Below are 27,481 nucleotides of genomic sequence, written 5' to 3' on the forward strand. Positions count from 1 at the left end.
CGGATCGAACGGCAATGTTACGGTGGCCGAAGGTTGAGGAAGACGGCAGCGGCGTCGATGCAGGGGTGCTGGACTTGATCTCGTTGGCGCAGACAAAGTAGCGGAGGAGTTCAGAGCTCCTCGACAAGCTCCTAGCCTGCAGGGAGAGCAGTGGCTGTGTGGACGGGGTCGGTCATGGTGGTCGTGGCGTTTGACTTCGTCCAGATCGACGGGATTGAGCGAGCGAGGAGGAGAAGTGGATCTGGGAGGGGGCGTCGAGGAGTGAGGCCATGGGGCAGGGGAGGCAGGGCGTCACCCTTATCCATTCCCCTTCAATGCCGGCGAGGTGGTCGGGCGGGAGCTCGGCTCTGTAGCGACGCGGCTCGGGAAAATATAAGTTGTGGTGGCAAATATAATACACATAATCCGTATTGTTATGCACTAGCACGTGTGCGTGTGATATAGATGGATTATGATCCCGTACCCAATAAGATAGATGTGTGTGTGTTAGAGAGAGAGGGAGAGGGGGGAGAGAGGGAGGAAGAGGGAGGGAGAGAGTGTGTGTGTGAGAATTTGATGGTAAAAAATGTCATCAATGTCATTTGTTATGTATAAGAATATTAAATGTAATATTAACATAACTGATATTGAACTCTTAAATTTAATGTGGCTCCGTCGCAACGCACTGGTGTTCTTCTAGTTAGGAGTAGAGATTAGGAATAGAGATTTGGCACGCCCATGTTTAAAAAAAATAGCGCCTTACGCTCAAGGCGCCAAATAGCATTTGGGGATGAAAGCCCCAACGCAAAATTAATTTCAGATGTCCAGCCCAATAAGACCCTGCACGGTCCGTCGAAGAGGTCCGCCACAGGCCCCCAAAAGCCCATATGCAAATCTCAGGTACGCTCCGTTGCCCCCTCAGAAAAGAATACTGCCCCCCTAAAAAACCTAGGAAAACAGTCTCCTCGCCGGTCAGTCGTCCTCGCCGTCGCCCTACCCATCTCGTCGGCGCTGTTGGCGGTCCGCGGGGAGCATGGATGCTATGGAGGAGGATACGCCTCCCGCGCCACCACCACCGCATACGACGTCAGTGGGCGCCTCCCTTGTTTGCCCGCTTCTCTCACCTCCGTGTTTAGGTCACGCGGAAGCAAGCTCACATATCTCCCTGATCGGGGCGTCGTGTGGGTTGCAGGGGCGCGAAGCAGCCGCCGTACAAGGATCCTGACGACGGGAGGCAGCGGTTCCTCCTGGAGCTGGAGTTCATCCAGTGCCTCGCCAACCCCATCTACATCAACTGTACAGTAACTCTCCTCACAGCCTCTGTTTCAAACTGGTTGGTTAGAGATTAGCTTATTGGGTACCACAGTGCAATTGAGTTTCATCATGGCCTATTTGTGGGTTGAGTCCTGCTGCGGGAGCGAGTAACTAGCTAATCAAAGAGAATTTTTCTTGTTGTTGATTGTGTTAGTCAGTGACTGACTTCTGGAGTAACAAATTCACATGATATGATTTTGTTTTGGTAAGACCGCATAATGTGATAAGGCAAGAGAGATTGAATTATGTATTGCTTATGCTTTGTTGCTTCCTGTACTTCTGATGTATTCGGGGTCAATATTTTGTATGAGTATTAAACACGATTCTGCTTGGGAGATGGCGTTTATAGTATTTGTTTTGTTCAAGCAGATCTAGCGCAGAACCGGTACTTTGAGGATGAGGCGTTCATCGGGTATCTCAAGTACCTCAAGTATTGGCAGCGTCCGGAGTACATCAAATACATAATGTGAGTCACCTTATACTTTTGATTTGCGCAAATAGGTTGCTCACAGACAAACTAATATGGTCGTACTGTTATGGTACAGGTATCCGCACTGCCTTTTCTTTCTTGAGCTTCTCCAAAATGCAAATTTCCGAAACGCAATGGCACATCCAGCAAACAAGGTGACCTTTAACCCCATTTGGCTAGAATTGCACTCGAGCACCATTCTCAACCTTTACTGTTTACAAGCTTCTTCTTTCTTTTCAAACCGTTTCTTTGGAATTGTCTATTTGGAGATTATTACTTTTACGGTTGATTGGTTGTGGACATAAAGGATCTTGGAAATGATAAAATGTTGCTATGAATGCGCTTACAAATATATTGAGTGGATATGTTTATTTCCTGAGGAATTAGTTAAAGCAGTCAAATGCTATGAAAGCGTATTAAGCTTCATGCACACTTCTAAATGTTCACTGTTTTATCCGCATAATATTTTTTCTTAGTATTTGAAAAAAATTGTTTATTTATGTAGGACATTGAATCATTTGTATGCAACTAACTCTTACCTGCAAATTTCTTGACAGGAAGTTGCTCATAGGCAGCAATATTTCTTCTGGAAAAACTACAGGAACAATAGACTGAAGCACATCCTGCCACGTCTTCCTCCCGAACCAACTCCTGCGCCTGCACCAGCACCAGCACCAGTGCCGACACCTCCACCTGTTCCTGCACCACCATCGTCTTTGCCAACTATGTCAGCTGTTGGTGCTTCTGCAATGCCCCCCATGCAGTTTATAGGAACTCCTGGCACCAACAACCCAAAGAATGAGATGAGAAATGTTATGGGTGGTAGAAAGAGAAAGTATGTACCTCCCTATCTTGCAATCAATCAATAGCATCTCTTATGCAGTTAATATTAGTTCTCCATACAGTGTCATTATGAAGTTATTAGTTGTAAATACAGTTTTTTTTTCTTAAAGTTCCTGTGTGCCATAGTTAACAGGTGTTATTATATTCGAGGATGATCCAACTTGAAATGTGTTATGGACATTCTGCCAATCTAGATTATGAAGTACCTCTTCGCTGATTCAGTAAAGATTATTGTTGCTCTCAAGATGCTTCTTAGGAGAACTGAATTAGTCCTGCAATGAAGTTGTGGAGGAATCTGTTCTATTTGTTCCTTTTTTTCTTGGTCCATCTCATGAATCATCCGAGATTTTATGAAAAATGCAAGTTTCACAGTAGTGTTGTTATGCCTGTGTGCTTGTTAGTCAGTTTTAAATGTGTGCATGGTAGTTTGAGTTTTGACAGGTTATTTCTTTTTCCTCTTGTGATGTATAGTTTGAGCATGCAAGTATGTTGCATTATGTTCAATAAAATGGTTTACAATGACTGATTGTACTGTGTGTCTTGGCTGCAGGATGGGCTAGTGAAACATATTGATCAACTTCACGGCCAACGGCATCCCAGAGAAGTGGAAACTCACCTCCCTGTTGCCTGTTGGTAGACCTTTGAAGTAGCAGACAAGTTCGAAGCAGCTCCTGCCTTGGAGCAGCTGGAGTTCTCAACGTGGCATGCACACTTGGCCCTTGGTTGACTTGATCATTTATCTTATCCTGGCCTTTGTTGTAGTTGAATTTAATCTTTACTTGCTGAAACTTTGTGCCAACAGTGGCAGCCGTAAAAGCTAACATTTATCACAAATTCTTAGATGGAGCCGCAACATTTGCATACGGAGCTCCATGAAACGCTCCATTGCTCGTTCATGTTATTTTGCTGCACAGTTTGTGCCTGGTGATGGAGGGCTTGCATTGCATTTCTCATGCCTGTACGGTTCCGGTCAGCGGCAGCGCCAGTATTAGGCGGCCTCCCTTGCTGCATTTTTGTTTCAATCTATATTTTTCATGGCTCCAGTGATCTCGATGACGAATTCACTTTTTTTTTGGGAAAACGCAAAGGATCTTTGCGCCTCATTTCATTGAAAAGATGGGGAAAGTACAATCCTCCTAGGAGGCTGTTACATGGGTCACGCTCTCAATCAGTGGACGTCCCAGGATGTGGGCAGAACAACCCTAAGGGCATCTCAGCTGGCGAAAAACTAAGCCTGGGGGTGGATATTTATCCACTTGTTGCCGTACCCAGCCACCATCACCACGTGAACCGCCCTGGCTAGCGGATGGCGATGAAGCGCGGCCACGGCTTCGGCAGGTTGGCCGGCGACGGCGACGGCGCGTTCCCCGACCCGCCTTCTCCTCCTGCTCCTCCTCGCCGCGGTCGTCTGCACGGGGCCGCCCGACGCCGTGTCCAAGCCCGCGATGCTTGAGCCATGCGCCTCGCGTTGCTCTCCTACACCGCCGACCCGCTCTGCTCCACGGCCTGCCCCGCGCTGCTCTCCTACACCTTCCGCGCCGACCTCAAACTCGCTGAGCTGGCCGCGCTCTTCGCCGCCTCGGGCCCGGACGGCCGCATCCTCCCGGCCGGCCTCGCTCTGCTCCACGGCCTGCCCCGCGCTGCTCTGGCCGGGCGACGAGGAGGAAGACCACGATCGTGCCGCTGCTTTGGCCGGGCGACGAGGAGGAAGACCACGCCCGCGCGCGTGGGGCTGGAGCTCGACCCGTCGGCAGCGCGGACGAGGGAGCGGAGGAGGCTGCCCGCGGCGAGCACGCCGTGCTGCGGGAGGTGGCCGCGTACCTCCGGCTGCAGCACCGCCCCGGCTCCGCGGCTGCATCTTCGTGGCCTCCGCGCCCGGTGCCCTCCCCGCGAGCTCTCCGCCTCCTTGCTCTGCCTCCCTCCCTGCGAGCTCCCCGCCTCCCTGCTCCGGCGCCCTCCCTCCCCGCGAGCTCCGGCGCCCGCCCGCCGTGACGCCTCGCCCGTGCCCCAGCTCCGGCGCCCTGCTCGCCGCGCCCGTCCCGTCCCGTGCGCGCCTGCTTCGGTGGGTGGGGGATGGAGGAGTGTGAGCACGTGGGTGGGGCCTGCAGAAAAGAAAGGGAGAGAGAGAGGAGAGAGGGTGTTGGGACACTGAAAGTGGGCCATTTGCATGCAAAATGAGAGCGCCGGCGTCCCCAGCTGCCTCCCGGGGGGCTGGGTTTCGCCCGCGCGTGCCGGCAGTATTTTTCCTCGAATCCGGCGAAATCTGTGCCCTTGGGGTGACGAGTGGGAGGAATTTTCCTCGCCGGCGGTGAAAAAGTGCCTGGGAAGGGCTTCTTGGGACGACTAGTGGAGATGCCCTAAGCCACTGTGCTCCGGCTTGTGCCCAACATTTGACCACGAATTCACTTTTGTACCATATATGTTCACGCCTGAAACTTTTAAGGTTTATCTGAAACTTTGAAATTGGACAGTTGTCTTTCCTAAATTATTAAAGGATGCGGGCACATGGGAAAAAAATATTCACACAGTCTCTAGTCTCTGCCACCTCATACGAATAATAAATGAAATACTCCCTCCGTCCCATAATATAGCTTGCAAAAACGTATTATATTGCGGGATGAAGAGAGTAATTAAAGTACGACGATAAGTAAAAAAATAACAAAGATACTTTGATACGTGTTACGCGTCTTTACTATTATAAGGGCATTGGTTATAGTTTATTTATACTTTTTAGGGGGGTGTTTATTTTTACTATTAAAGCAAAATTTGTGATCGTGTGCAAGAGTTACGCCCAGCCATCTGCGCACTACCATCACCTTTGCTCGTGTGCGCCAACAAGTGACCTCTTGATGTACCACCCTCATCTGCTCTAACAACCCCTAACAAGCTCCATGTCAATCCATCTGCACAAAAATCATAATAGTTATCCTCACATCTCTGATGGTTGCCCCTATTCCCTAACATCGACATCGTCCCCAAGCTTCCAACATCGACGATGTTGTGGGAGAAAATGGATTGGTCATCCATCAATCTTTTCTCTAGTGTTGTCGCGCTAGGCAAAATCTCGAGAGGGGTATTCAATAGATCATCATAGAAAGATACTTGTGACATGGTTCTCTTGGCGCCCAAGCGACTACGGAGGGTGGTAGTTGCTTAAGGTAGGCATTAGGGTTGCGGATGCAGGGAGCCCTTGGCGACGGTAACAAACACATCCTTAGCATGGAGGTTGCCAGGTTGCTGAGAACTTAGCGCAAAGATTGTAGTCCCCAATGAGATGTTATGCCGTTTGTCACCGATATTGACCGCAAGGTGTCACTGGAGACAATATTGTCGTTCGTTTGCATATTACCCAATAGCAATGATCTAAAGTGAGAATCATACGATCTACTCCCTCCGTTTCTAAACATAAGTCTTTTTAAAGGTTCCAATATGGACTACATATAGAATAAAATGAAAAAATCTACACTCTAAAATACGTCTACATACATTTGTATGTAGTCTTTACTAAAATCTCTAAAAGACTTGTATTTGTAACGGAGGGGGTAATTGATAATTGTTATGTTTGAGCATGTTGTATGGTTGTGTTTGGATGAATTGGACTGTTGGTTGTTTAGGTTGCAAGTGTTTTCAGTTAATAGATTTGTCTATCTTACAGTTTCCGATTTCCTCCCCTCCATAGAAACCCACCGCTTGCAGCGAAGATATGACGAGATATGCACCGGCAGTCAATGTTTGATATACTAACAAATTGCAGCCGTCTACTTGATCGATGTCTATATAGCAAAAACTGCTCTCAAAGAAGGCTCTCATTGATGGCTCTCTTTTCTGAAGCCGGATCCCTTGACGTACGGCCACCTGACGTTGGGCCACTGACGCGTGGGTCCGGGTCCACACGTCAGCGAGTGCGCCGTACGTCAGAGGAGCTGCGTCCCTCTTTTCTATCTTTGAGGTTAATGGGCAAAAAAAACTTGTGGGAAACGAAAAACTGATTCTCTCTCATATCCATGATAAGTTCGTACTGCCACCATTCTTAAAATAGATACTGGCACAAATGCCCGTGCGTTGCAACGGGAGAAAACAATGATTTTTATCAATCAAGGTTGGCCGAGTCGAGGAACTATGTCGTGGAAGAATGATCGCCATTGACAAAAAAGGATGGATGGATCAATTGAGGATCGTGGCGTGAGCTTGAGACGGGGGTACGATTTCGAGTAAATTAATTTGACTAAACAACATTAATTTTGGATTATTAGTTCTAATGGACAAGAGGTGGCAAATTCATTTCTGAAGAGAGTAAATGCATTGGTTGAGTTTGTTGGCTGATCTCCCGCCCCCTAGCACCCGAGGACTTCGATTTAAAGCTATGAACACCACGGGCTTCCTAATCGAGCAAGAATGACATGAAGACACCACCCTTGCCATTGCCATTGACAACTGAATCAAGGGCTAGCTGCTTGCTAGTGCTCCAAATCTTCTACCAGAAGCTTCCATGCCCACCGCCTTCGATGCTCACACAGCCACAAGCTTTCAATTCCATCGCTAGGGCTGCTTTGTTATGGGCAAACTGTTAGAAAATTACTTGTTTTAACTACAACATTTTAGTAGAAGAAGCACAATCCACAATACCATATTATCCAGAAAAACAAATTATGCATAATAGCTCATTTTTTCTATGCAATAACACAATATCTAAAATAAATAAATATCTGCTTCTTTAATATATACCACAAAGAAAAGAGATATGTAAAAATTCTTTATAGAGAATGCACATTGGTACATTTGGGTTTTTGGATAAACGAATGCTTATGATGGCACATTAAGAACTTATAGGTAAATTGAAAATAAGAAAGATTCCGTTGGAGGAGAAAACTAATTGAAGCAGCGGGTGCCAGATGATTAGAAGTTGTATCTTTTTTTAGAGAGAGAATTTATTAGAAGTTGTATCGAAGACCATTGATGTCATGTGTTCATGTTTAAATTAGGAGTAGAATGGAGCAGCCAAAAGTGGTCAAGACCACCGGTCATCATGTCATCGTCGTGCATTGGCACTAACGGGTGTTCATGGATGCCGTCGACTGCATGGACTCCGGCCTGCTGGCCGCCGTCGTCGCCAGCCGCCACAGCCCGCACAATGTGACATTGATTCCTTGCATTTTGTGGCTATATATACATTGATCAAGCTCCGCCACTCTCCTGCAGGACGTGCACATTGGCAATGGAGGCCGGCCATCACTTGATCACGAGCTTGCTTGTCTGTCTTGGAGCTAGCTTGCTGGATTTAATGGATCACCTTTGGCTGGTTGATTTTAGTACAACTCACGTGCGTATATAAAGTGGTGGGATTTGATTTAAAAGAGCGAGGTAGAACTAATATATTACACCGAATCACAGATTTACCGAATGCTGAAGGTAGGTCGGCTGGCCAGCACCTATGTAGACTGAAGTAGAGGTTGGGAGTTCGACTCATAATTGGAACGTATATATTTTTTCACTTTTTTCGTAAGGCGGTAGGAGCAGGCCCATCAGAGGAACGCTGAAGCCCACCCTGTTGAGGCGTAACGGCCTTTGGGCTATGTTTTCTCAACGCACGAAACGACGACCAAAAATTCCATGTGAATAGTACCACCTCGCCAGATAGAAAAACTCAAAAAAATCATCTAATCGCGGGACGAAACCAAGAATATCACCTTGCTTTAATAGTAGGTATAGACTTGTACGTACTGATCTTATGTATAGTACGTATGCCGGTATGCGGTGTAATATGTTTGTTGAGACAAAGCTTTGACCAAACATATTATACCACATAAGATATGATGTGAATCTTAGTGACATCAAATTTATGTCACATAAATTACGTATTGATAGAATAATTGTTGGTTAAAAAGCCTTGTCTTGGCCAACCATAATGGAAATTATGTCTTGAAATGGAGTTAGATTTACAAAAAAAATCAAGCAAAACTAAATGTAATTTAAGGGCATGCAATGTGCAATTCGATCCTGGGGGCAATTTAAAAGAAGTGATTATTGTTGTAGCAAGCCACAATGTCGCCATAGGACGAGGCTGTTATACTGCTCTTTTTCACCAAGTGGCGCTACTGAAAAACATTGCACCCACCGATGAACACACGTTGAATTACATTCCTTTCGGCACAGGCAGATTATCATCAAATCAGTCAGCACACAAAAAGACTAGAACAGACTTCCTCGAAATAAGAACATCTACAAATCAAGTAGACACTAAATCACACACCCCGATTCGATACGACTATAATAGTACCACCCTGAGGAACATGAAGCCAGCAGAGCAACTATTGCTGACATACACAACGATGACCCAGGAGTGGAGACAGGGTGGCCGCAAGCTTGATGGCAAACAGCAACCATCTTAGTAGCGGTAAGTGGAACCGTAACCACCAAGACCTGACGATGAATATCCACTCCCGTCCATGTTAGAATAAGATGGCAGCGATGATGACGGGTAGGCCGAGCTGCCATACGGGTAGCTGGACCTATATAACGGATCTAATCCTCCTTGGTAACTGCTCCTCACAGGTTCTCTGTGCGTAGCCAGGGAGTCCTGAATGAAGAGGACAGTATATGAGAGTTTCGATCTTGCTAAAAGATGGCATTTTGAACAAGAAAAAAAATGTGCGATGTCTATTACCTGGATAAGCTGTTGAGCAGATTGTACCTGGGACGATGTCCCCTTTATTTCAACAGTTATATCATCAGGGCTTCCCAAACTCTCTTGAATTGTGACAACAGCACCACTGTTAGCCCGTATGTATGCAATGTTTGCTCCTTTGACTCCTATGATATCTTCTGCATAGGTAAGTGGGATTTGCATGGTTTGTGTTATCTGCATGTCATTTGTTCTTATCAGCAACAGTTCAATGTAAACAAACGTTAGGCTCTATTTGCAAACAACTCATTGTGTTATTTCCTAAAAAGAATAGATTGATGGATGTGATGCACACTGAACATGAATGGAAGTTGGACACTCTGACTAAAAAAAAGAAAGCCCACGGATTATTATTAAACAAAATATCTTATAGGAAGATTATAGGAAGAAAAGAGAGTACATGCAGAAACATAGGCAAAGACATACCTGTGTAAGTAGAGGGCCAGCACCATGCATTCCAGAAGGTCGTAATGCTGACAAGGCAGGATCTCGCCCATATAATGACACACCTGAGCGATGAATGTTATGTTCTACCAGCGGTTCCCGTTCAAGATACAAATGGTCCCTTTTCATTGGAAGAACATATTCATCACGCACTTCAGGTTGTTGATTTACTTGTGTAGAAACAATTGAATGATGTGGCATATCATTCCAAGTTTCAGCACTGCGATCTTGACTTACTGGGGCATTCTGATTAAAGAATAGGAAATGATATGTATTAGAAACAATATGGCGAAGCATAGCATGCATTAAAATATATGTGCTTACAGTCTTCTCAAACAATGGAAGTACACTATGGTCAACCAAAAACTTCCGGAGATGATTAGAAACTGCTTGCAGTGCTTTTAGAACTTTCTCTGTTTCACCCTGTATCTCAACTATCCTCTCATCGTCAGTTACATAGAAAGGCCGATCTCGCTCATCTACACAAATTTATACCCACGATGAGTCATATAGTATATATTATGCATAGCTTCGCACAACACAACAGAAAAAATAATGGATATTAAGCTATTAAATAATATCACAAATAAGCATATGCTTTTTAAAGTGCATAATGTGTGCACACTTCACACGTGTAGAAATATGAACTTTCACCATTCTATGCAATGATGTTCTTTCCTTGTTTAAATTCATTCCAATTTCCATATCTTCCGTGACCTATAATACAGTCCATTCTTAACATGTACTCCCTCTGTTCCATAATTCTTGTCATGGTTTTAGTTCAAATTAACCTCATTGCGAACTTTGATCAAGTTTTTAGATAAACGTATCTACATCATGAACCCAAATACATATCGTTAGATACATCATAAGACATATTTTCATATTATATATATTTTGTACTGTAGGTACAAATAGTTTTCTCTAGAAACCTGGTCAGATTGCAAAGTTTGACTTTTCAAAAAAAATGCACTACATTATGGATTAGAGGGAGTATGATAAACATTTCTTTTTGTGCTGGGAGGGACATGGAACACCTAATAGAAATGCTAGAGCAGAAATCCAACGGCAAGACAATCAACTGATGTACAAAAGCATTTGTGTATCAATATAAATACATCAGCCAAGGACATATTACCTACTGATATAACCCTTATTGTAGCACCCGTGCCCTCCTGGATTGCCTTAATTGAAGCACCTTGCTTCCCAATGAGGTTAATTGCTTGAGCTCCAGGAACCACCAACCGGGCAGCACATACACCAGGTGCAGCAGCTGTCTGGGTACCTTCAGCAGCTCCATCTGTTATTCCATTGACACGTTTAAAAACTCTAATCAGAGCGTCCACAGCTGGAGGCAGCTCCAAGCCCAGATCTTCTTTTGCAGACACCAAAACCTGGAATGTCCAAGAGCCATGGTTTACTCAGTGAATCCAAAGGAGATCATCAGGCATGCAAGAGTAATAAAACGTACCCACTAACAGAAGAATATAATACTCCCTCTGTTCACTTTTATAAGACCTTGAAGACATTTCAGACAATGTGCAAAACAGCCTATTTTGAGTTGTCTGAAACGACTTACAAAAGTGAACGGAGGGAGTACAAATGATTTACACCATCAAGTACATAAATAGTTAAATACTCCCTCCGTCCCATATTAATTGACGCTCAAACGGATGTATCCAGCAGTTTGAGTGGCAATTAATATGGGACGGAGGGAGTAGTTCGCTATTCAACTTTATCCGACCAAAAGAACGGCAATCAATTCACACAATACTCCCTCCTTCCCACAAAATAGATCCCCTAAGTTTTGTCATAAGTCAAGCTTTCTTAAATTTGACCAAGATTATAGAAAACATTTAACATTTACAATACAAAATCAATATCAATATATTCATCAAGAAATATGTATTCCTAGCAGATTTATTTGGTTATAGATGTTTGATATTGTTTCTATAAACTTGGTCAAACTTTCTAAGACAAAACTTAGGGAATCTATTTTGTGGGAATATGGAGTAATAGATAGATGGAATGGGTATACAAAACAATTCTCTGTGCACAACACTGAGCAAAAAAAAGACTGACTTTTCAGGAACATATTATGAGGGCCACCTATAAATACAAGTATGTATGCACATGCAATGCACATTTTAACATTATGGGAGATTATTGGTAGGAAAAAACATAAACTTGCTAATAGATTCGAAGCAAAAAACATCTTGATTTATAGATGCAGAAATAAATTGTATTATAAAGAAAATCGGAATTAACATATGCAATCTCCACAATTTGTTAACAAAGAATCCCGCAAAAAATGTTAATAAAGAAAAGAATTAAAAAATGAAATTTAATTTTACTTTATGTTTCTCCCCCAAAACCAACTTTTTTGGGCTCAACTCACTGCCAACCATAAGCTGCAACATGGCTGGCCCAAGAGGAATCAGTATGGGCCACGTCTCTTGAGAAGGATTAGCATACATTCTAGAACATGGTGGGTGCAACAACCATGCACTGTTCACTGCGAATCCCACTACTTTCAACCTTTGGATTTAGGACATAAATTGTTAGGATTGATGGCTAGCTCTCATTCAAAACTGGTACACTGTATAGTAGTATAGATGTCAGTGGCTATAATTTTTTTTTCACATCTCCCCTTCTCTAAGATATAACACACCACCCTGGCAAGTACATGTACGGTTCACCACAATAAATGGCAGTCGTATATGAGATGAAATTGACGTGCAATCAAAAAATGACCCAAGCATGTCAATTTGGTTCGATGCCTCCAGCCTCCCACATCCCCTTATGTCTATTTCATGTATCAGCGAATCGAAATCGCACTTGAAGCACTGTAGGCTCAGACACTACGAGCTATGTCAAAGCACATTAACCACCAACCTATTTACCAGGATTCCAGCGACCATTGCTAACATGCAGCACCAATTGGACATGTAGAACAGAGAAAATTGTAATTCCAAAGTGCCAATCAATCTAACCATCAGGTATTTCAATCCCCAACTAGTCAATAACGGAATCCTGGCAGGAAAGAGCAAACGCTGGCTAAAGTTTGTGGGTACTCACAATGCGCTCGGTGGCGCCGACAGGGCCCTCGAGGACGCGGACCCTGGCCTTGGTCTCCTCCACGAGACGCTTGATGAGCTCGCCCTTCCGCCCGATGATGCTCCCGACCTTCAGCACGGGCACAACCATCCGGAACACGTTGTCCCCCGGCCACCCGGGCCACCTCTTCGCCTCCGGGACGGCCTCCGCCTCCGCCGAGGGATCGGCCTCCTCGGCGGCCGGCGGGGGCGGTGATGCGGGCGCACCAACCTCCGTGGCGGAGGCGGTGGCTGCGGCGGCGGGGTCGTCCATGGCGGTGGAAGCTGCCGACGCGACGGCTAGGGTTTGGGTGTGGACTGCAGCCGCGGGTGTGGAGAGACCTGTCAAGTGGAAGGAAGGGGATGAGGAGGAGGCGCACGAGATCTGGGTGTGCTTTTTGCTGGTTTGATTTCTCACGGGCTCTTCCGTGCCTGCGCTGACATATGGGCCAGATATTTTAGTTTAATAGGCCCCCACCTGTGCTGATATAACTGGGCTTTACCTAGCTCCTGCCGCCTCTGGGAGCTAGAGAAGTCAAATGGGCCGGTTTGTTAGTATTTTGAAAAAAAATAGAGAACAAACAAATAATGATTTATACTAACTTTTAAAATAAATATATATTTGAAATATTTTCCACCATTTCTAACAAAAGTTCATGTCAAATAAAAGGTTTATACAACTTATAAGAATTGTTTAACCACATAAAACAAATCTATTGTAAGTTTTTCTATTGAAATATGTCTCAACTCATATAAAAGTATTCAATTATGTCAAATAAAATTGTTCATACCGGAAGAAGTGATCCTAGCTCACTTGATTAGGGAGTGGATGTACAACTGAGCCATCCAGGTCCTCATGGACACGAGCTTGGTTTCTTATATTTAAAAACCCGATTTGTCGGCCTCCCTCATTGATTTCCTTTTAAAAACATGTACACACCTTTTAGAGAAATGATTCATGCAACTTCTAAAAGTTGACCTTAGAAAAAAACTTGAAAAGTGTCTTTCTATGGACATTATCATTTTATATGAAAAGCCTTTTTTTGGAAATATTTTACTCACCTCATGAAATTTGCTCATATATTTTGAAGAAAAAGAACTCCGTGATGCTAATTTGTAAGTATTGAATCGTCAAAAATCCTAATATATGAAAGTGAAAGTGCAAAAACAAGGGAGGAAAGATGACTACAAAAATGTTAAAATAATAATGGAAAATGAAACTAAAAGGTGAAAGTAAAAGAATGGAAAAGGATGAAAAGATAATGAAACAAAATGGATAAACCTCCTTAATGGGTCAGCTCAATGGAGAGAGTGGGATACATTGTGGAACCACCATATGGTGCTGGGATAGACCTCGACATGATGAGGTTTGGGGTATAGATATCCTCGGACTAGGTTGTGGGCCACATGTGATAGGGGCAGGCGGTGAGGCTGTGCTGGAGCATCGAGCCAATTATGTCGTTGTGTTATAAACATGAAAGTAGGATTTAACGGGTTCTTACCCATCTTTATCGGATTAGGGCAACAAGGAACCATGTAATTTTTACTCTTTAAGTAAATTTTGTAACCTGTAAATTGGTAGTGGAACATTAAAAAGGTGTCATCCCTAGTTTCTTCAATATAAGTCGCATCAATACTAAAGATGTATTTGACCATGAGGGAACAACCAAACCATTTGAGATGACTATGAGTAGACGAACTCTTTGTAGACACCTCATGTCGGTTCATAATTCTAGTTGTAATCTTGATGGGCTCACACATAGAAGGGTGCCCATATGGGATTCACACAAGGTAGTTTACCTAGGTTCAAGCCCTCACGATGAGGGAACCCCCTACTCATGATATATTGTACTGATGACGAACAACCTTGTATCAGAGCTAGTATATGGTGTATAATGCATGGTGAGGTCGCAGGGATCACTAGGTATGAGATTAGATGCCTAACATGCCTTATCCTTGCCTTATATAGGGGGAGACTAGGGTTTAAATGATCCTGGGGTTGGTTATATCCAACTAGGATCCTCCGAGGTCCTTAGGAAGTTTTCCTTATGTGCCAAGCAGATGACGCACTGTGGTGAGCCCTTTTGCTAGGTTGTGAGCTTGGCACGCCCCATCGCCTCATAGTCCGACTCCTGGCCTGTTGGTGATAGGCTCTCCCGCATCACGCTAGAGCTTGCGGTCATGGTGGATACGATGCAATGGAGGAGGATGTGGAGCAGAAGTGTTGTGGTGTGGAGTTTAGTCGGGTGTGGCTGCCTTTAAACAATGAATTCTAGTGAGGCCGAGTGTCTGGGTGCGTCAATGTGCGGCGCCGTACTTGGTTCCTCGACCAACGAGCCTACTTAATGGTGGCATACAAACGAACGGGCATTGAATGGGGCGTGGTAGATATCTGTCCCATCCCGTACAATAAACGTCTCTCCGGCATTGAACATGACATGGAGCGGACGGCGCTCTCAGACGACGCACCGCTTTAATGCCGACGCAAGTGAAAGGCCGCGTCCGCTCTGGGCCGGCGTCATTCAAGAGTGACCGCTCTACAGCAACATGAATGCGGGCAGCTACCGTCCGGCGGAATGTACGCGGGCAAGGGAGGAGGGTTTTCGATGGGCCTGGGTAGTCAGGAGCGGGCGTGGCAGCGGTCCAGACGCCTGCAAATCCCCCTCCCCTCACTTTGTCTTCGGTTTCCAGGGAAAAGCATGTCCGAACTGGCCTATAGACTAATACAAGACCGTGTTGGATGGCAGAACACGTCCGGGCCACGCGGTCCAGATAGTTGCAGGCAATTTGAGAGTCGGCGTTGGAGATGATCTAAGGACGCAAGTAAACATTAACACATTATGGAAAAGTACCGGCAACATATTGGCGGTGTGATATGACAATATTTCATAAGTTGGGTGAAAGTGCAACTAATCCCCGGGTGGTTTTAGTAATTCATAATAACATATACATCATTGATCTAATGCTCATTGGTAATAGATTTCAAACAAAATATTAATTATTGGCATGGCAAGGACATGAGAATGTGGACCCTCAAAATGCAAAGGATATACATTGGCAAAGGTTCAAGACTCTACATTTTTGGTTAAGTGATCCAAGATCACATTAAGTCCACAGGAAAGCCAATACTATTAAAAGGGGATGAGGTTTTGATCATGACTCAATTTCTTAAGTGCTTCGTGATATTGCTCCAAAAATCCTCAAACATTTCTCCACATCATATCTGTCCAAAACCCTAAAGATTCATCTCTGTCCCATCGATAATGCCTATCTTGGTTCCACTGAGTTGATCACATACACTGCCAAGCCAAAACCCTAGAATTTTGGTGCAACCAAAATTGCGATCGGTCCCACCGAGATGATGTGACCAAGTTTATGTAGTGAAGTCGTTCACATCGGTGTCACCGAGTTGAAACGGTCGGAACTACCAAAACGGCATCCAATCTAGGTCACCACACTTTCGGTCTGTCCGAGACTCACACTTCGGTCCCATCAAAAAGCCAAAAGCTCATTACTTTTGCACAGGTCAATCTCATCGAGAATTCCGGTCGATGTCACCGAAATGAGTAGAAAGTGTTGAGGGTTGGATTTTGGGTGAAGGATATAAATACCCCTCCACTGCCACCTACTCTCTAAGAGAGCATCAGAACAAAACTTCACTTCCACTACTCATTTTCCAAGAGAGAACCACCTACTCATGTGTTGAGATCAAGACATTCCAATCTTACCATTTGAATCTTGATTTCTAGCCTCTTCAAGTTGCTTTCCATTCATTCCCCTCTCCTACCAAAGCGAAATCTGTGAGAGAGTGATTGAGTGTCGAGGAGACTATCATTTGAAGCACAAGAGCAAGGAGTCCATCATCAACAATCAACAACACCGCCTATTACCTTTTGGAGAGTGGTGTCTCCTAGATTGGTTAGGTGTCACTTGGGAGCCTAGAAGAGATTATGGAGTTGAACCAAGGAGTTTGTAAGGGCAAGGAGATTTCCTACTTCGTGAAGATCTACCCGAGTGAAGCCAGTCCTTCGTGGGCATAAGCCATGATGGAATAGACAAGGTTGCTTCTTCGTGGACCCTTCATGGGTGGAGCCCTCCCTGGACTCGTACAACCACTACCCTCTGTGGGTTGAAGTCTCCATCAACATGGATATACGACAGCACCACCTATCGGAACCACGACAAAAATCATCGTGTCTTCATTGTGTTTGATTTCTCGGATCCATCCTTTACGATCATATGTAAAGTCTTTACTTCCGCTGCTCAACTCTTAGACTTGCATGTGTAGGGTGTTCTTGACTTGGTAGAATTTCTAAAACTTTCCTACAACTAAAATTGGGAAAGGGTTAAGTTTTTATATGGTCAAGCAGTCTAATCACCCCCTCTAGACATACTTTCGATCCTACAAATGGTACCAAAGCTTTGGTCTCCATTGCATTGGTTTCACAACCTAGGAGAGTATGGCGTCTAGTGAGGATAACTATCACCATAGAGGTTCATATTTCGATGGTACAAACTTTACTAGTTAGAAACATAAGATGAAAATGTATATTCTTGGTCATAACCCCACCATTTGGGCTGTTGTTCATGTTGGCTTGCAGGTGAATTCTTTGAGGATGGTAAGGAACCGGATCGTGAAGCAACTGTGGAAGAATTGAAGATGTTGCAATACAACACTCAAGCATGTGACGTTTGATAACCCACAAGTATATGGGACCGCAATAGTTTTCAAGGGTAGAGTATTCAACCCAAATTTATAGATTCGACACAAGGGGAGCCAAAGAATACTTGCAAGTATTAGCAGCTGAGTTGTCAATTCAACCACACCTGGAGATTAATTATCTGCAGAAAAGTTATCAGTAGCAAAGTAGTATGATAGTTTTGATAATAGTAGCGACAACAATAGTAACGGTAATAGTGATAGCAGTAGTTTTGTAGCAAGTGCAACAGTAATAGTAGCAGTAGTAACTTAGCAAGATCAATATGTAGGAAAATTGTAGGCATTGGATCAGTAATTTGTCGGATGATATTCATCATGTGACAGTCATAACCTAGGGCGATATGGCACTAGCTCCAGTTCATAAATATAATGTAGGCATGTATTCCGTAAATAGTCATACGTGCTTATGGAAAGAACTTGCATGACATCTTTTGTCCTACCCTCCCGTGGCAAAGGTGTCCTATTGGAAACAAAGGGATATTAAGGCCTCCTTTTAATAGAGAACCGGAACAAAGCATTAACACACGGTGAATACATGAACTCCTCAAACTACGGTCATCATCGAGAAGTGTCCCGACTATTGTCACTCCGGGGTTGCCGGATCATAACACGTAGTAGGTGACTATAACTTGCAAGATCAGATCTAGAACATGGGTATAATGGTGATAACATAAACAGTTCAGATCTGAAATCATGGCACCCGGGCCCAAAGTGACAAGCATTAAGCATGGCAAAGTCATAGCAACATCAATCTCAGAACATAGTGGATACTAGGTATCAAGCCATTACAAAACTAACTCGATTACATGATGAATCTCATCCAACTCCTCACCGACCAGCGAGCCTATGAAGGAATTACTCACTCCCAGTGGGGAGCATCATGGAATTGGCGATGGAGAAGGGTTGGTGATGACGAAGATAGAAGATCCCCCTCTCTAGAGCCCCATACGGACTCCAGATATGGCCTCCCGATGAAGAACAGGAGACGGCGGCGGCTCCGTGTCGTGGAACGCGATAATTCTTTCTCCTTGATTTTTTCCTAGAAAAATAGGATTTTATAGCGTTGGTTTCAGGGTCTACAGGGCCACCAGGTGGGGACAACCCACCTGGGCGCGCCAGGAGGGGAGCGCACCCTGGTGGGTTGTGCCCACCCAAGTGCCCCCCTCCGGTGGTTCTTGGCTCTATAAATTCTATTTTACTATATAAGAAAATCCTTTCAAAGTTTCATTCCATACCGAGAACTTTTATTTCTGCACAAAAACAACACCATGGTAGTTCTGCTGAAAACAGCGTCAGTCCGGGTTAGTTTCATCCAAATCATGCAAATTAGAGTCCAAAACAAGAGGGAAAGCGTTAGGAAAAGTAGATACGACAGAGACGTATCAACTCCCCAAGCTTAAACCTTTGCTTGTCCTCAAGCAATTCAGTTGACAAATTGAATGTGAAAAAGAAAAACTTTGACGAACTATTTTGCTCTTGTTTGCATAAATAAGCTTAAACATCACACATGTTTTCAGCCAATATTATAACTAACCATGTCGACTATCAATGACATAATCAACTAGCGAGCAATAATAAGATATCTCAAACAGCAACACTTTTATCAAAACAATCATGATATAATATGACAATAGTGGTATCTCGCTAGCCCTTTATGAGACCGCGAACATAAATGTAGAGCACCTCCAAAGTTTAAGCGGCGACTAAACATTGTAATTCATGGTAGAAAAGATCCAGTCATGATGCACCCAACATTAGCTACACACAATGCATAAGCATGATAGTAGTGCTCTCAGGTTCTGGCGCTTATTTTAGAAGGTGATGACACAACATAAAAGTAAATAGAAGGTCCCTTCGCAGAGGGAAGCGGTGATTTGTGATACGTATATTGTATCTATAATTTTTGATTGTTTCATGCCAATATTATACAACTTTTACATATTTTTGGCAACAATTTATAAGATTTATTGGAATAACCTATTGATCCAGTGCCCAGTTCTAGTTCCTATTTGTTGCATGTTTTTTGTTTTGTAGAAAATCCGTATCAAACAAAGTCCAAACGCGATAAAAATTTACGAAGAATTATTTTGGAATATATGTGATTTTTAGGAGGTGGAATCAACGCAAACGGGGGCCCACAGTGCCCACAACTCACTAGGGCGCACCTTGTTGGGATCTACGGTAGGGTGCGTTGACTGCAAGTTAAAAAATTTCCTACGCGCAGAACAAACAAGAACATGCTATGGGAGATGGATCATAGTTCGTTATCACTAGATGCGCAGTGCCGTGCAGCGGAAGAAGAGCTGGGGCAGCGCATCCGCGTGACTCGTCTCCTCCTTGTCCGATCTCCCTCAAATGGCCGGTCGCCGGATCCCACGTACAAGTTCGCCGGAGCGGCGCAGGTGCACCGCCTCTAACGATATCCACACATGCAGGAGGAACGTCGTGCGGCAGACTGCTAGGTCCGATCACACAACCGACGGCGAGTAGAGGTGTCTATTTGCAACACATGCAAACCCTAGTGACAGCTCTGAAGCGATCAACCACATGAGTGTGCCGCACCCCACTTTATATAGGCGTACATTGTAGGCTCAACACTTGGGCCTCACACGGACCCTAAAGGCCATAACTCTACTCGACCACAATCCGAATACAGCTCGGATCACATCCGACCAGTGTCCCCGGATCCGACCTTGTAGGTTCCTTCCCTTAAGCGCGTGACCCCTTAGGTTCAAGCCGGCTTGGTCGCAGTTCGGATCACCTCCGAACTGCATGGTTGGTAGCGGCCCCTAGCAATGCATGCCGAACACCAAGCAGACTATGAAGCTGGTTAGGCGAACATGTACATCATACTTACATTCCTTTTGCCACACAATATATGTTGTCGGACTCAAGGCGAGTCTGTCATCCTTGTGCTAGCCCGACCTCTTTCTCGTTCCAGTGATGCCGACCACAAACCAGATTATCTCATAATCCTTGTCGCATGGCCATGCTTATCCTAGTCGGATCACACAAGGGGCCCACAGTATATCTCTCCTGATCGGAGGGGCAAATCCCATCTTGCTCGACCATGTCTCGCAGCATGGGTCTAGACAAGCCCGAAACCTACCTTTGTAACTACCCAGTCACGGAGTAGCGTTTGGTTGGCCCAAAGCAAGTCTGTCACCATCCCGAGTACATGCGCCAGCTCAGGTCTTAGGACATAGAACGTATGTTATACTAGAGACTCACAGATGACATATCGCTGCGTCTCATAGTTGGGTCTGTCCGACTCGGACCTTATCTCAACTCGGATCCGACTATGTCGAATCCGACCAGATCCTTCCGAGTCCATATTATCCGGTTAGCATCCAATGCTCCATGGCTAGTGAGACCAAGCCATCGACCATGTCATATGCTAGTCTAGTCGGCTGCGCGTCCACATAGGCCTTTCGACTAGGGACCTTTTAGGACATTCATCATACAATGTATAGTCCCACAAACAAGTCACGTACTTGCTAATACACATCATTGATAATGTCCAAGGACTATCTTTATTCATAAACACATAGGAAATATCATCATACATGATTACCTCTAGGGCATATCTCCAACAGTCTCCCACTTGCACTAGAGTCAATCAAATAGACATCAAATGCCCATAGCTCTAACGTGCCCCTCATGCTTGGATTGTGGAAGCGGCTTAGCCAACGGATCTGCAACATTTGCATCCATATGAATTTTGCATAACTCCACATCACCACTCTTTACGATCTTTCGTATCAGGTAATATTTCCGATCTATGTGTCTGGTCTTGTGGTGATCCCTTGGCTCCTTGGCTTGTGCGATGGCACCAGAATTATCACAATAAAGGTCCAACGGTTTTACCGAGGCTGGGAAAACACCAAGATTATCCAGAAAGTTCCAGATCCAAACACCTTCCTTTGCAGCTTCACAAGCCGCAATGTATTCGGATTCTATGGTAGAATCGGCCACCGTATCTTGCTTGGAACTCATCCAGCTCACTGCTCCTCCGTTCATGGCATACACGAATCCGGACTGTGATCGACAATCATCTCTATTGGTTTGGAAACTAGCATTGACGTAACCCCCTTACGATGAGCTTTTCCTCACCTTCATAAACTAGGAACATCTCTTTAGTCCTTTTCAGGTACTTCAAAATTGTCTTTACCGCTGCCCAGTTACTTGATAGGCTTATTGCAAAAGCAACATCAGGCCGTGTACATATCATGGCATACATGATGGATCCAATTGCCGCATACGGAATCTGACTCATCCTGCTTCGCTCATTAGATGTCGAGGGACTCTGAGTCTCGCTTAGCCTTGTACCATATGAGACAGGCAAGAACCCTTTCTTGGCCTCACTCATGTTGAACCGCTTCAACACTTTATCTATGTACGTGCTTTGGCTCAAGCCGAGCAGCCTCCTCGATCTATCTCTATAGATCTTGATGCCTAAAATGTAAACTGCCTCACCAAGGTCCTTCATTGAGAACTTGCCATTCAATGATTCCTTGACCGAGTTCAGCATCGAAACATCATTTCTGATCAGTAGTATGTCATCCACATACAAGATCAAAAACACAATCGAGCTCCCACTTAACTGCTTGTATAAACAAGCGTCCTCATCGCTTTTAATGAAACCGAGACCAGTGACGACCTCATCAAAATGAATGTTCTAACTCTGAGATGCCTGCCTCAACCCATAAATGGATCTCTTGAGCTTGCATACTTTACTAGTGCTAGTTGAATCGACAAAACCCTCGGGCAGTATCATATACACGTGCTCGGTTAAATTTCCGTGAAGGAAAGCCGTTTTGGCATCCATCTGCCATATCTCGTAATCAAAATATGCAGCTATAGCTAGTACGATCCTCACCGACTTCAGCTTCACTACCGGCGAGTAAGTCTCGTCGTAGTCAATTCCTTGAACTTGTCCATAACCTTTAGTGACAAGCCAAGCTTTGTGGATCTGAACATTTCCATCCACATCGGTTTTCTTCTTAAAGACCAATTTGCAGTCAATGGCCTTTACGCCAGGCGGCGGATCAACCAAGTCCCAGACTTGATTTTCATCCATGGACTTTAACTCGGATCTCATGGCCTCCAGCCATGCCTCGGAATCCAGGCTCACCATCGCTTCCGCATATGTGGTCGGCTCGTTGCTTTCTAGCAACAATACATCACGCACTCTGCGCAATCTTTCCGACCTCCGTGGTTCTGGTGCCGCTTCCACTACGGGTTCCCTGACTGACTCCGGTATGATCTCATCACCCGCCGAGCCATCCCCGAGTGGTACTCGAATTTCTTCGAGTCGGGCCATCCTCCCACTGGCCTCCTGACTGAGAAACTCTTTCTCAAGGAAAACCCCGTTCCGAGCAACAAACACTTTGTTCTCTTCCCGGTTGTAGAAGCTATATCCCAAGGTTTCCCTCGGATATCCCACGAATATGCATTTATCCGACTTGGGTGTAAGCTTGTCTGACATAAGTCGCTTGACAAATGCTTCACAACCCCAAATCTTTAGAAAAGACAAACTGGGAGTCTTCCCGGTCCACATGTCATGTGGTGTCTTATCTATGGATTTTGATGGTACCCTGTTAAGTGTGAAAGTTGTAGTTTCTAGATCGTATCCCTAGAATGACAAGGGTAAATCCGATTTGCTCATCATTGACCGGACCATGTCCAACAAGGTCATATTCCTTCGTTCTGACACGCCATTTCTCTGTGGCGTACTCGGAGGTGTGAGGTGAGGTACTATACCTCGGCTTTTCAGATGATCATCAAACTCCTGGCTCATGTACTCACCTCCACGATCTGATCGTAGAAGTTTTATAGTCTTGCCGAGCTGATTTTCAACCTCGTTATGAAACTCTTTGAACTTTTCGAAAGTTTCCGACTTGTGCCTCATCAAATAGATATATCCATATCTACTCAAGTCGTCGGTAAAAGTCACGAAGTACTGATAGCCACCTCTGGCAGTTGTGCTCATTGGACCACACACATCACTATGTATAAGTTCCAATAGCTCGGACGCCCTCTCGCAACTCTTTGCAAAAGGAGACTTAGTCATCTTGCCGAGCAAGCATGATTCGCATGTCTCGAACGACTCAAAGTCGCGCGAAGTTAGGAGCCCATCATCATGGAGCTTCTTCATGCGTTTCACACTAATGTGTCCAAGCCGGCAATGCTAGAAGTATGTCGAATTTATCTCATTGGGCTTATGCCTATTGACATTCACGTTATAGATCTGTTCATGTTCTAGATTCAATGTAAATAGCCCATCAACAATGGGTGCATAGCCGTGGAACATACCATTCAAATACAACGAACAACCATTGTCCTTTAAATTGAATTCATAACCCTGACTCATCAAGCATGAGGCAAAAATAATGTTCCGACTAAGTGCAGGAATGTAATAACAATTATTCAATTCCATAATAAATCCAGAAGGAAGCTGGAACTGCATCGTGCCAACTTCCAACGCAGCAACTCTTGCTTTGTTGTCGACCCTGATGTCAATCTCCCCTTGTGCCACACGCCTAGTTCTTACTAGCCCCTGCATCGAGTTGCAAATATGAACAACCGATCCGGTATCAAATACCCAAGAGCTGCTAGGTATGTCAGCAAGGTAAATGTCTATAACATATGCAACAAGTGTGCCTTTGCCTGAAGAAGCATTTCCGGCCTTCTTGCCACGCTCTACAAGCCACTTGCTACAGTTCCTCTTCCAGTGACCAGTTTCCTTACAATGATAGCAAATGGTCTTTGAGTCCGATCCAGACTTCGGCGCATTGGCGGAGGTTACCGTCTCGATGCCCTTTGCCTTAGCCTTCTTCTTAGACCAACTCTTCTTGAACTTAGCCAATTTCTGCACCATCAACACTTGATGTGTGCCTTCCTTAATATCCTGCTCTGCCACTTTGAGCATCCCCTGCAATTTAGTGAGCTTCTTATCCATGCCATGCATATGATAGTTCGAGATGAACATCCCATAGCTGGGCGGAAGAGAACTCAGAACTGCATCAGTAGCCAGCTCATCCAAGAGCGGGAAGCCCAAACAATCCAAAGCTTGCACATATCCGATCATCTTAATCACATGTGGGCTCAATGGATCACCTTCCTTCAGCTTGCAATCCATCAAGGATCGCCAGACGTTGAACCTTTTGGTCCTAGCATGTGTCTGAAACATGCTCTTGAGACTCTCGATCATATCGTAAGCCTCAACATTTTCGAAATGTTGTTGCAAATTAGGCTCCATACAAGCCAGCATCAGACAACTGATCTCCGTTGATTCATCAGCGAGTTTCTGGTAGGCATTCTTAGCTGTGGCACTAGCATTATCGGCAGGTTCTTCTAGAAGTGGATCCTCTAGAACTTATTCCTTTTTATCATGCTTGAGAACAATTCTCAGATTTCTATCCCAGGTGGTAAAGTTTGTTCCATTCAGTTTATCCTTTTCCAGAATTGATTTCAATGCAAAGTTGGTTTGAGCAGGTGGTGCCATTGATCTACAACAGAAAATATGCAATCACTAAGCAATGTGTTTATGTAGAGTAATTCAAGCCTTAAATATAAATACTCCCACTGAAGTTGGCATCCTTCTGCAAACTCTCAGTGATTCAGGATATGACTAGCACAAGCGACTAGTGAGCTTTAGCATCACTGCTAGACAACATGCCTATCCGGTAAGCAACTCCTTGCTCATCGTATCTCTATACGACTCCTGTCGGTCGGGAAGGTATCTCATACCCCGGCCCCAACCTTCTTTTCCACAAGGCCCAAAACCGTTTTGATAGCCTTGTCAAGTTAACCTGATGCAGTGCATGTCCGTGTCCAACACGAACCGTTAAGTTCAAGGACACCTAGCAGCACCCCAATTTTATGAGCCCACTACTAGACGTACTTGATGTGCGAAGGTGCAACATCAGGAATGGAAAATTTCTTGATATTAACGAGGGATCTTTCTACCCGGTTAGCATCCAATGCTCCATGGCTAGTGAGACCAAGCCATCGACCGTGTCATATGCTAGTCTAGTTGGCTGCGCGTCCACATAGCCCTTTCGACTAGGGACCTTTTAGGACAGTCAACATATAATTTATAGTCCCACAAACAAGCCACGTACTTGCTGATACACATAATTGATAATGTCGAAGGACTATCTTTATTCATAAACACATAGGAAATATCATCATACATGATTGCCTCTAGGGCATATCTCCAACATGCCTGGGGGTGCCAGGCGCGCCCAGGTATCTTGTGCCCTCCTCGAAGGTCGGTTGGGGCCCTTCTTCTGGCACAAGAAAGATAATTTATGGAAAAAAATCGTGTAAAAATTTCAGCGCAATTGGAGTTACGGATCTCAGGGAATTTAAAAAACCGTGAAGGGCCAGATCTGGGGAGTGCGAAACAGAAGAGAACAAAGAGGAATATCCAATCTTGAAGGGGCTCCCGCCCCTCCGCCTCCATGGAGGCCATGGACTAGAGGGGAACTCTCCTCCCATCTAGGGGGGAGGCCAAGGAAGAAGAAGAAGAAGGGGCTCTCTCCCCCTCTCTCCCAGTGGCGCCGGAGTGTCGCCGGGCCTAGGATCGAGACAACAATCTACATCAACAATCTTTCTACCATCTGAAGGAAATATGCCCTAGAGGCAATAATAAAGTTGTTATTTATATTTCCTTATATCATGATAAATGTTTATTATTCATGCTAGAATTATATTAACCGGAGACTTGATACATGTGTGAATACATAGAAAAAACAAAGTGTTCCTAGTATGCCTCTACTTGACTAGCTCGTTAATCAAAGATGGTTAAGTTTCCTCACCATGTGTTGTCATTTGATGAACGGGATCACATCATTAGGAGAATGATGTGATGGACAAGACCCATCCTTTAACTTAGCATAATGATCATTAAGTTTTATTGCTATTACTTTCTTCATGACTTATACATATTCCTTTGACTATGAGATTATGAAACTCCCGAATACTGGAGGAACACCTTGTGTGCTATCAAACTCAGAATGTCCGAGTTGAGAGTTGATATTTCAAGCAAATGCCTGAGTTGAGAGATATGAAGTCTCCAACAAGTTCTATAGCTGCAAGATGGAGGAGAACTGTTCTATCAGTGAACACATACTCAGAATGTCTGAGTACCATAACCACTTGACTTAGTTGGGAGTTAATCTTCCGAATGATAGTGTTATTGCCAGAGTTCTTCAATCACTTCCACCAAGCTATAAAGGCTTCGTGATGAACTATAATATGCAAGGGATGAACAAGACGATTCCCGAGCTCTTCGCAATGCTCAAGGCCGTGGAGGTAGAAATCAAGAAGGAGCATCAAGTGTAGATGGTTAACAAGACCACTAGTTTCAAGAAAAAGGGCAAAGGAAAGAAGGGGAACTTCAAGAAGAATAGCAACCAAGTAGCTACTCCCGGGAAGAAGCCCAAGTCTAGACCTAAGCCTGAAACTGAGTGCTTCTACTACAAAGGGACTGGTCAGTGGAAGCGGAACTGCCCCAATTATTTGGCGGATAAGAAGGATGGAAAAGTGAAAGGTTTATTTGATATACATGTTATTGATGTGTACCTTACTAATGCTCGTAGTAGCGCCTTGGTATTTTATACTGGTTTTGTTGCTCATATTTGCAACTCGAAACAGGGGCTACAAATTAAACGAAGATTGTCTAAGGACGAGGTGACGATGCGAGTCAGAAATGGTTCCAAGGTCGATGTGATCGCCGTCGGCACGCTACCTCTACATCTACCTTCGGGATTAGTTTTAGACCTGAATAATTGTTATTTGGTGCCAACGTTGAGCATGAGCATTATATCTGGATCTTGTTTGATGTGAGACGGTTATTCATTTAATATCTTTTATGGTCATGCACCCTTGATGAGTGGTCTATTTTTGTTGAATCTCGATCGCGGCGA

The 27,481-nt window shown here is 44.6% G+C and overlaps 2 protein-coding genes across 2 annotated transcripts; one reads left to right on the top strand and one right to left on the bottom strand.

Moving 5' to 3' along the window:
• Positions 1-876: 876 nt before the first annotated feature.
• LOC123135909 (mediator of RNA polymerase II transcription subunit 31) lies at positions 877-3,551 on the top strand. The gene is made up of 6 exons (XM_044555176.1): positions 877-1,065; positions 1,172-1,275; positions 1,663-1,759; positions 1,839-1,917; positions 2,320-2,597; positions 3,156-3,551. The coding sequence occupies exons 1-6, from the start codon at positions 1,013-1,015 to the stop codon at positions 3,163-3,165; spliced, it is 621 nt and encodes a 206-aa protein (XP_044411111.1). The 5' UTR covers positions 877-1,012; the 3' UTR covers positions 3,166-3,551.
• Positions 3,552-8,723: 5,172 nt separating this feature from the next.
• On the bottom strand, positions 8,724-13,196 carry LOC123052249 (RNA-binding KH domain-containing protein PEPPER). The gene is made up of 6 exons (XM_044475375.1): positions 12,810-13,196; positions 10,870-11,125; positions 10,056-10,210; positions 9,714-9,977; positions 9,270-9,464; positions 8,724-9,182 (listed from the first exon to the last, which is right to left on the bottom strand). The coding sequence occupies exons 1-6, from the start codon at positions 13,098-13,100 to the stop codon at positions 8,991-8,993; spliced, it is 1,353 nt and encodes a 450-aa protein (XP_044331310.1). The 5' UTR covers positions 13,101-13,196; the 3' UTR covers positions 8,724-8,990.
• Between the last annotated feature and the right edge of the window lie 14,285 nt (positions 13,197-27,481).

The sequence above is a fragment of the Triticum aestivum genome, chromosome 1A (genome assembly GCF_018294505.1).
Source record: "Triticum aestivum cultivar Chinese Spring chromosome 1A, IWGSC CS RefSeq v2.1, whole genome shotgun sequence".
Taxonomy (NCBI): Eukaryota; Viridiplantae; Streptophyta; class Magnoliopsida; order Poales; family Poaceae; genus Triticum; species Triticum aestivum.

What these genes read in the sequence shown, in the direction of transcription:
- LOC123135909 (XM_044555176.1), top strand. Translation starts at nt 1,013, where the DNA reads ATGGATGCTATGGAGGAGGATACGCCTCCCGCGCCACCACCACCGCAT. An exon ending in CAACCCCATCTACATCAACT is followed by an intron (nt 1,276 to 1,662) that starts GTACAGTAACTC and finishes TTGTTCAAGCAG; the next exon opens with ATCTAGCGCAGAACCGGTAC. An exon ending in TGGCACATCCAGCAAACAAG is followed by an intron (nt 1,918 to 2,319) that starts GTGACCTTTAAC and finishes ATTTCTTGACAG; the next exon opens with GAAGTTGCTCATAGGCAGCA.
- LOC123052249 (XM_044475375.1), bottom strand. Translation starts at nt 13,100, where the DNA reads ATGGACGACCCCGCCGCCGCAGCCACCGCCTCCGCCACGGAGGTTGGT. An exon ending in TTCCATTGTTTGAGAAGACT is followed by an intron (nt 9,978 to 10,055) that starts GTAAGCACATAT and finishes TTCTTTAATCAG; the next exon opens with AATGCCCCAGTAAGTCAAGA. An exon ending in CTGGCCCTCTACTTACACAG is followed by an intron (nt 9,465 to 9,713) that starts GTATGTCTTTGC and finishes AATGACATGCAG; the next exon opens with ATAACACAAACCATGCAAAT.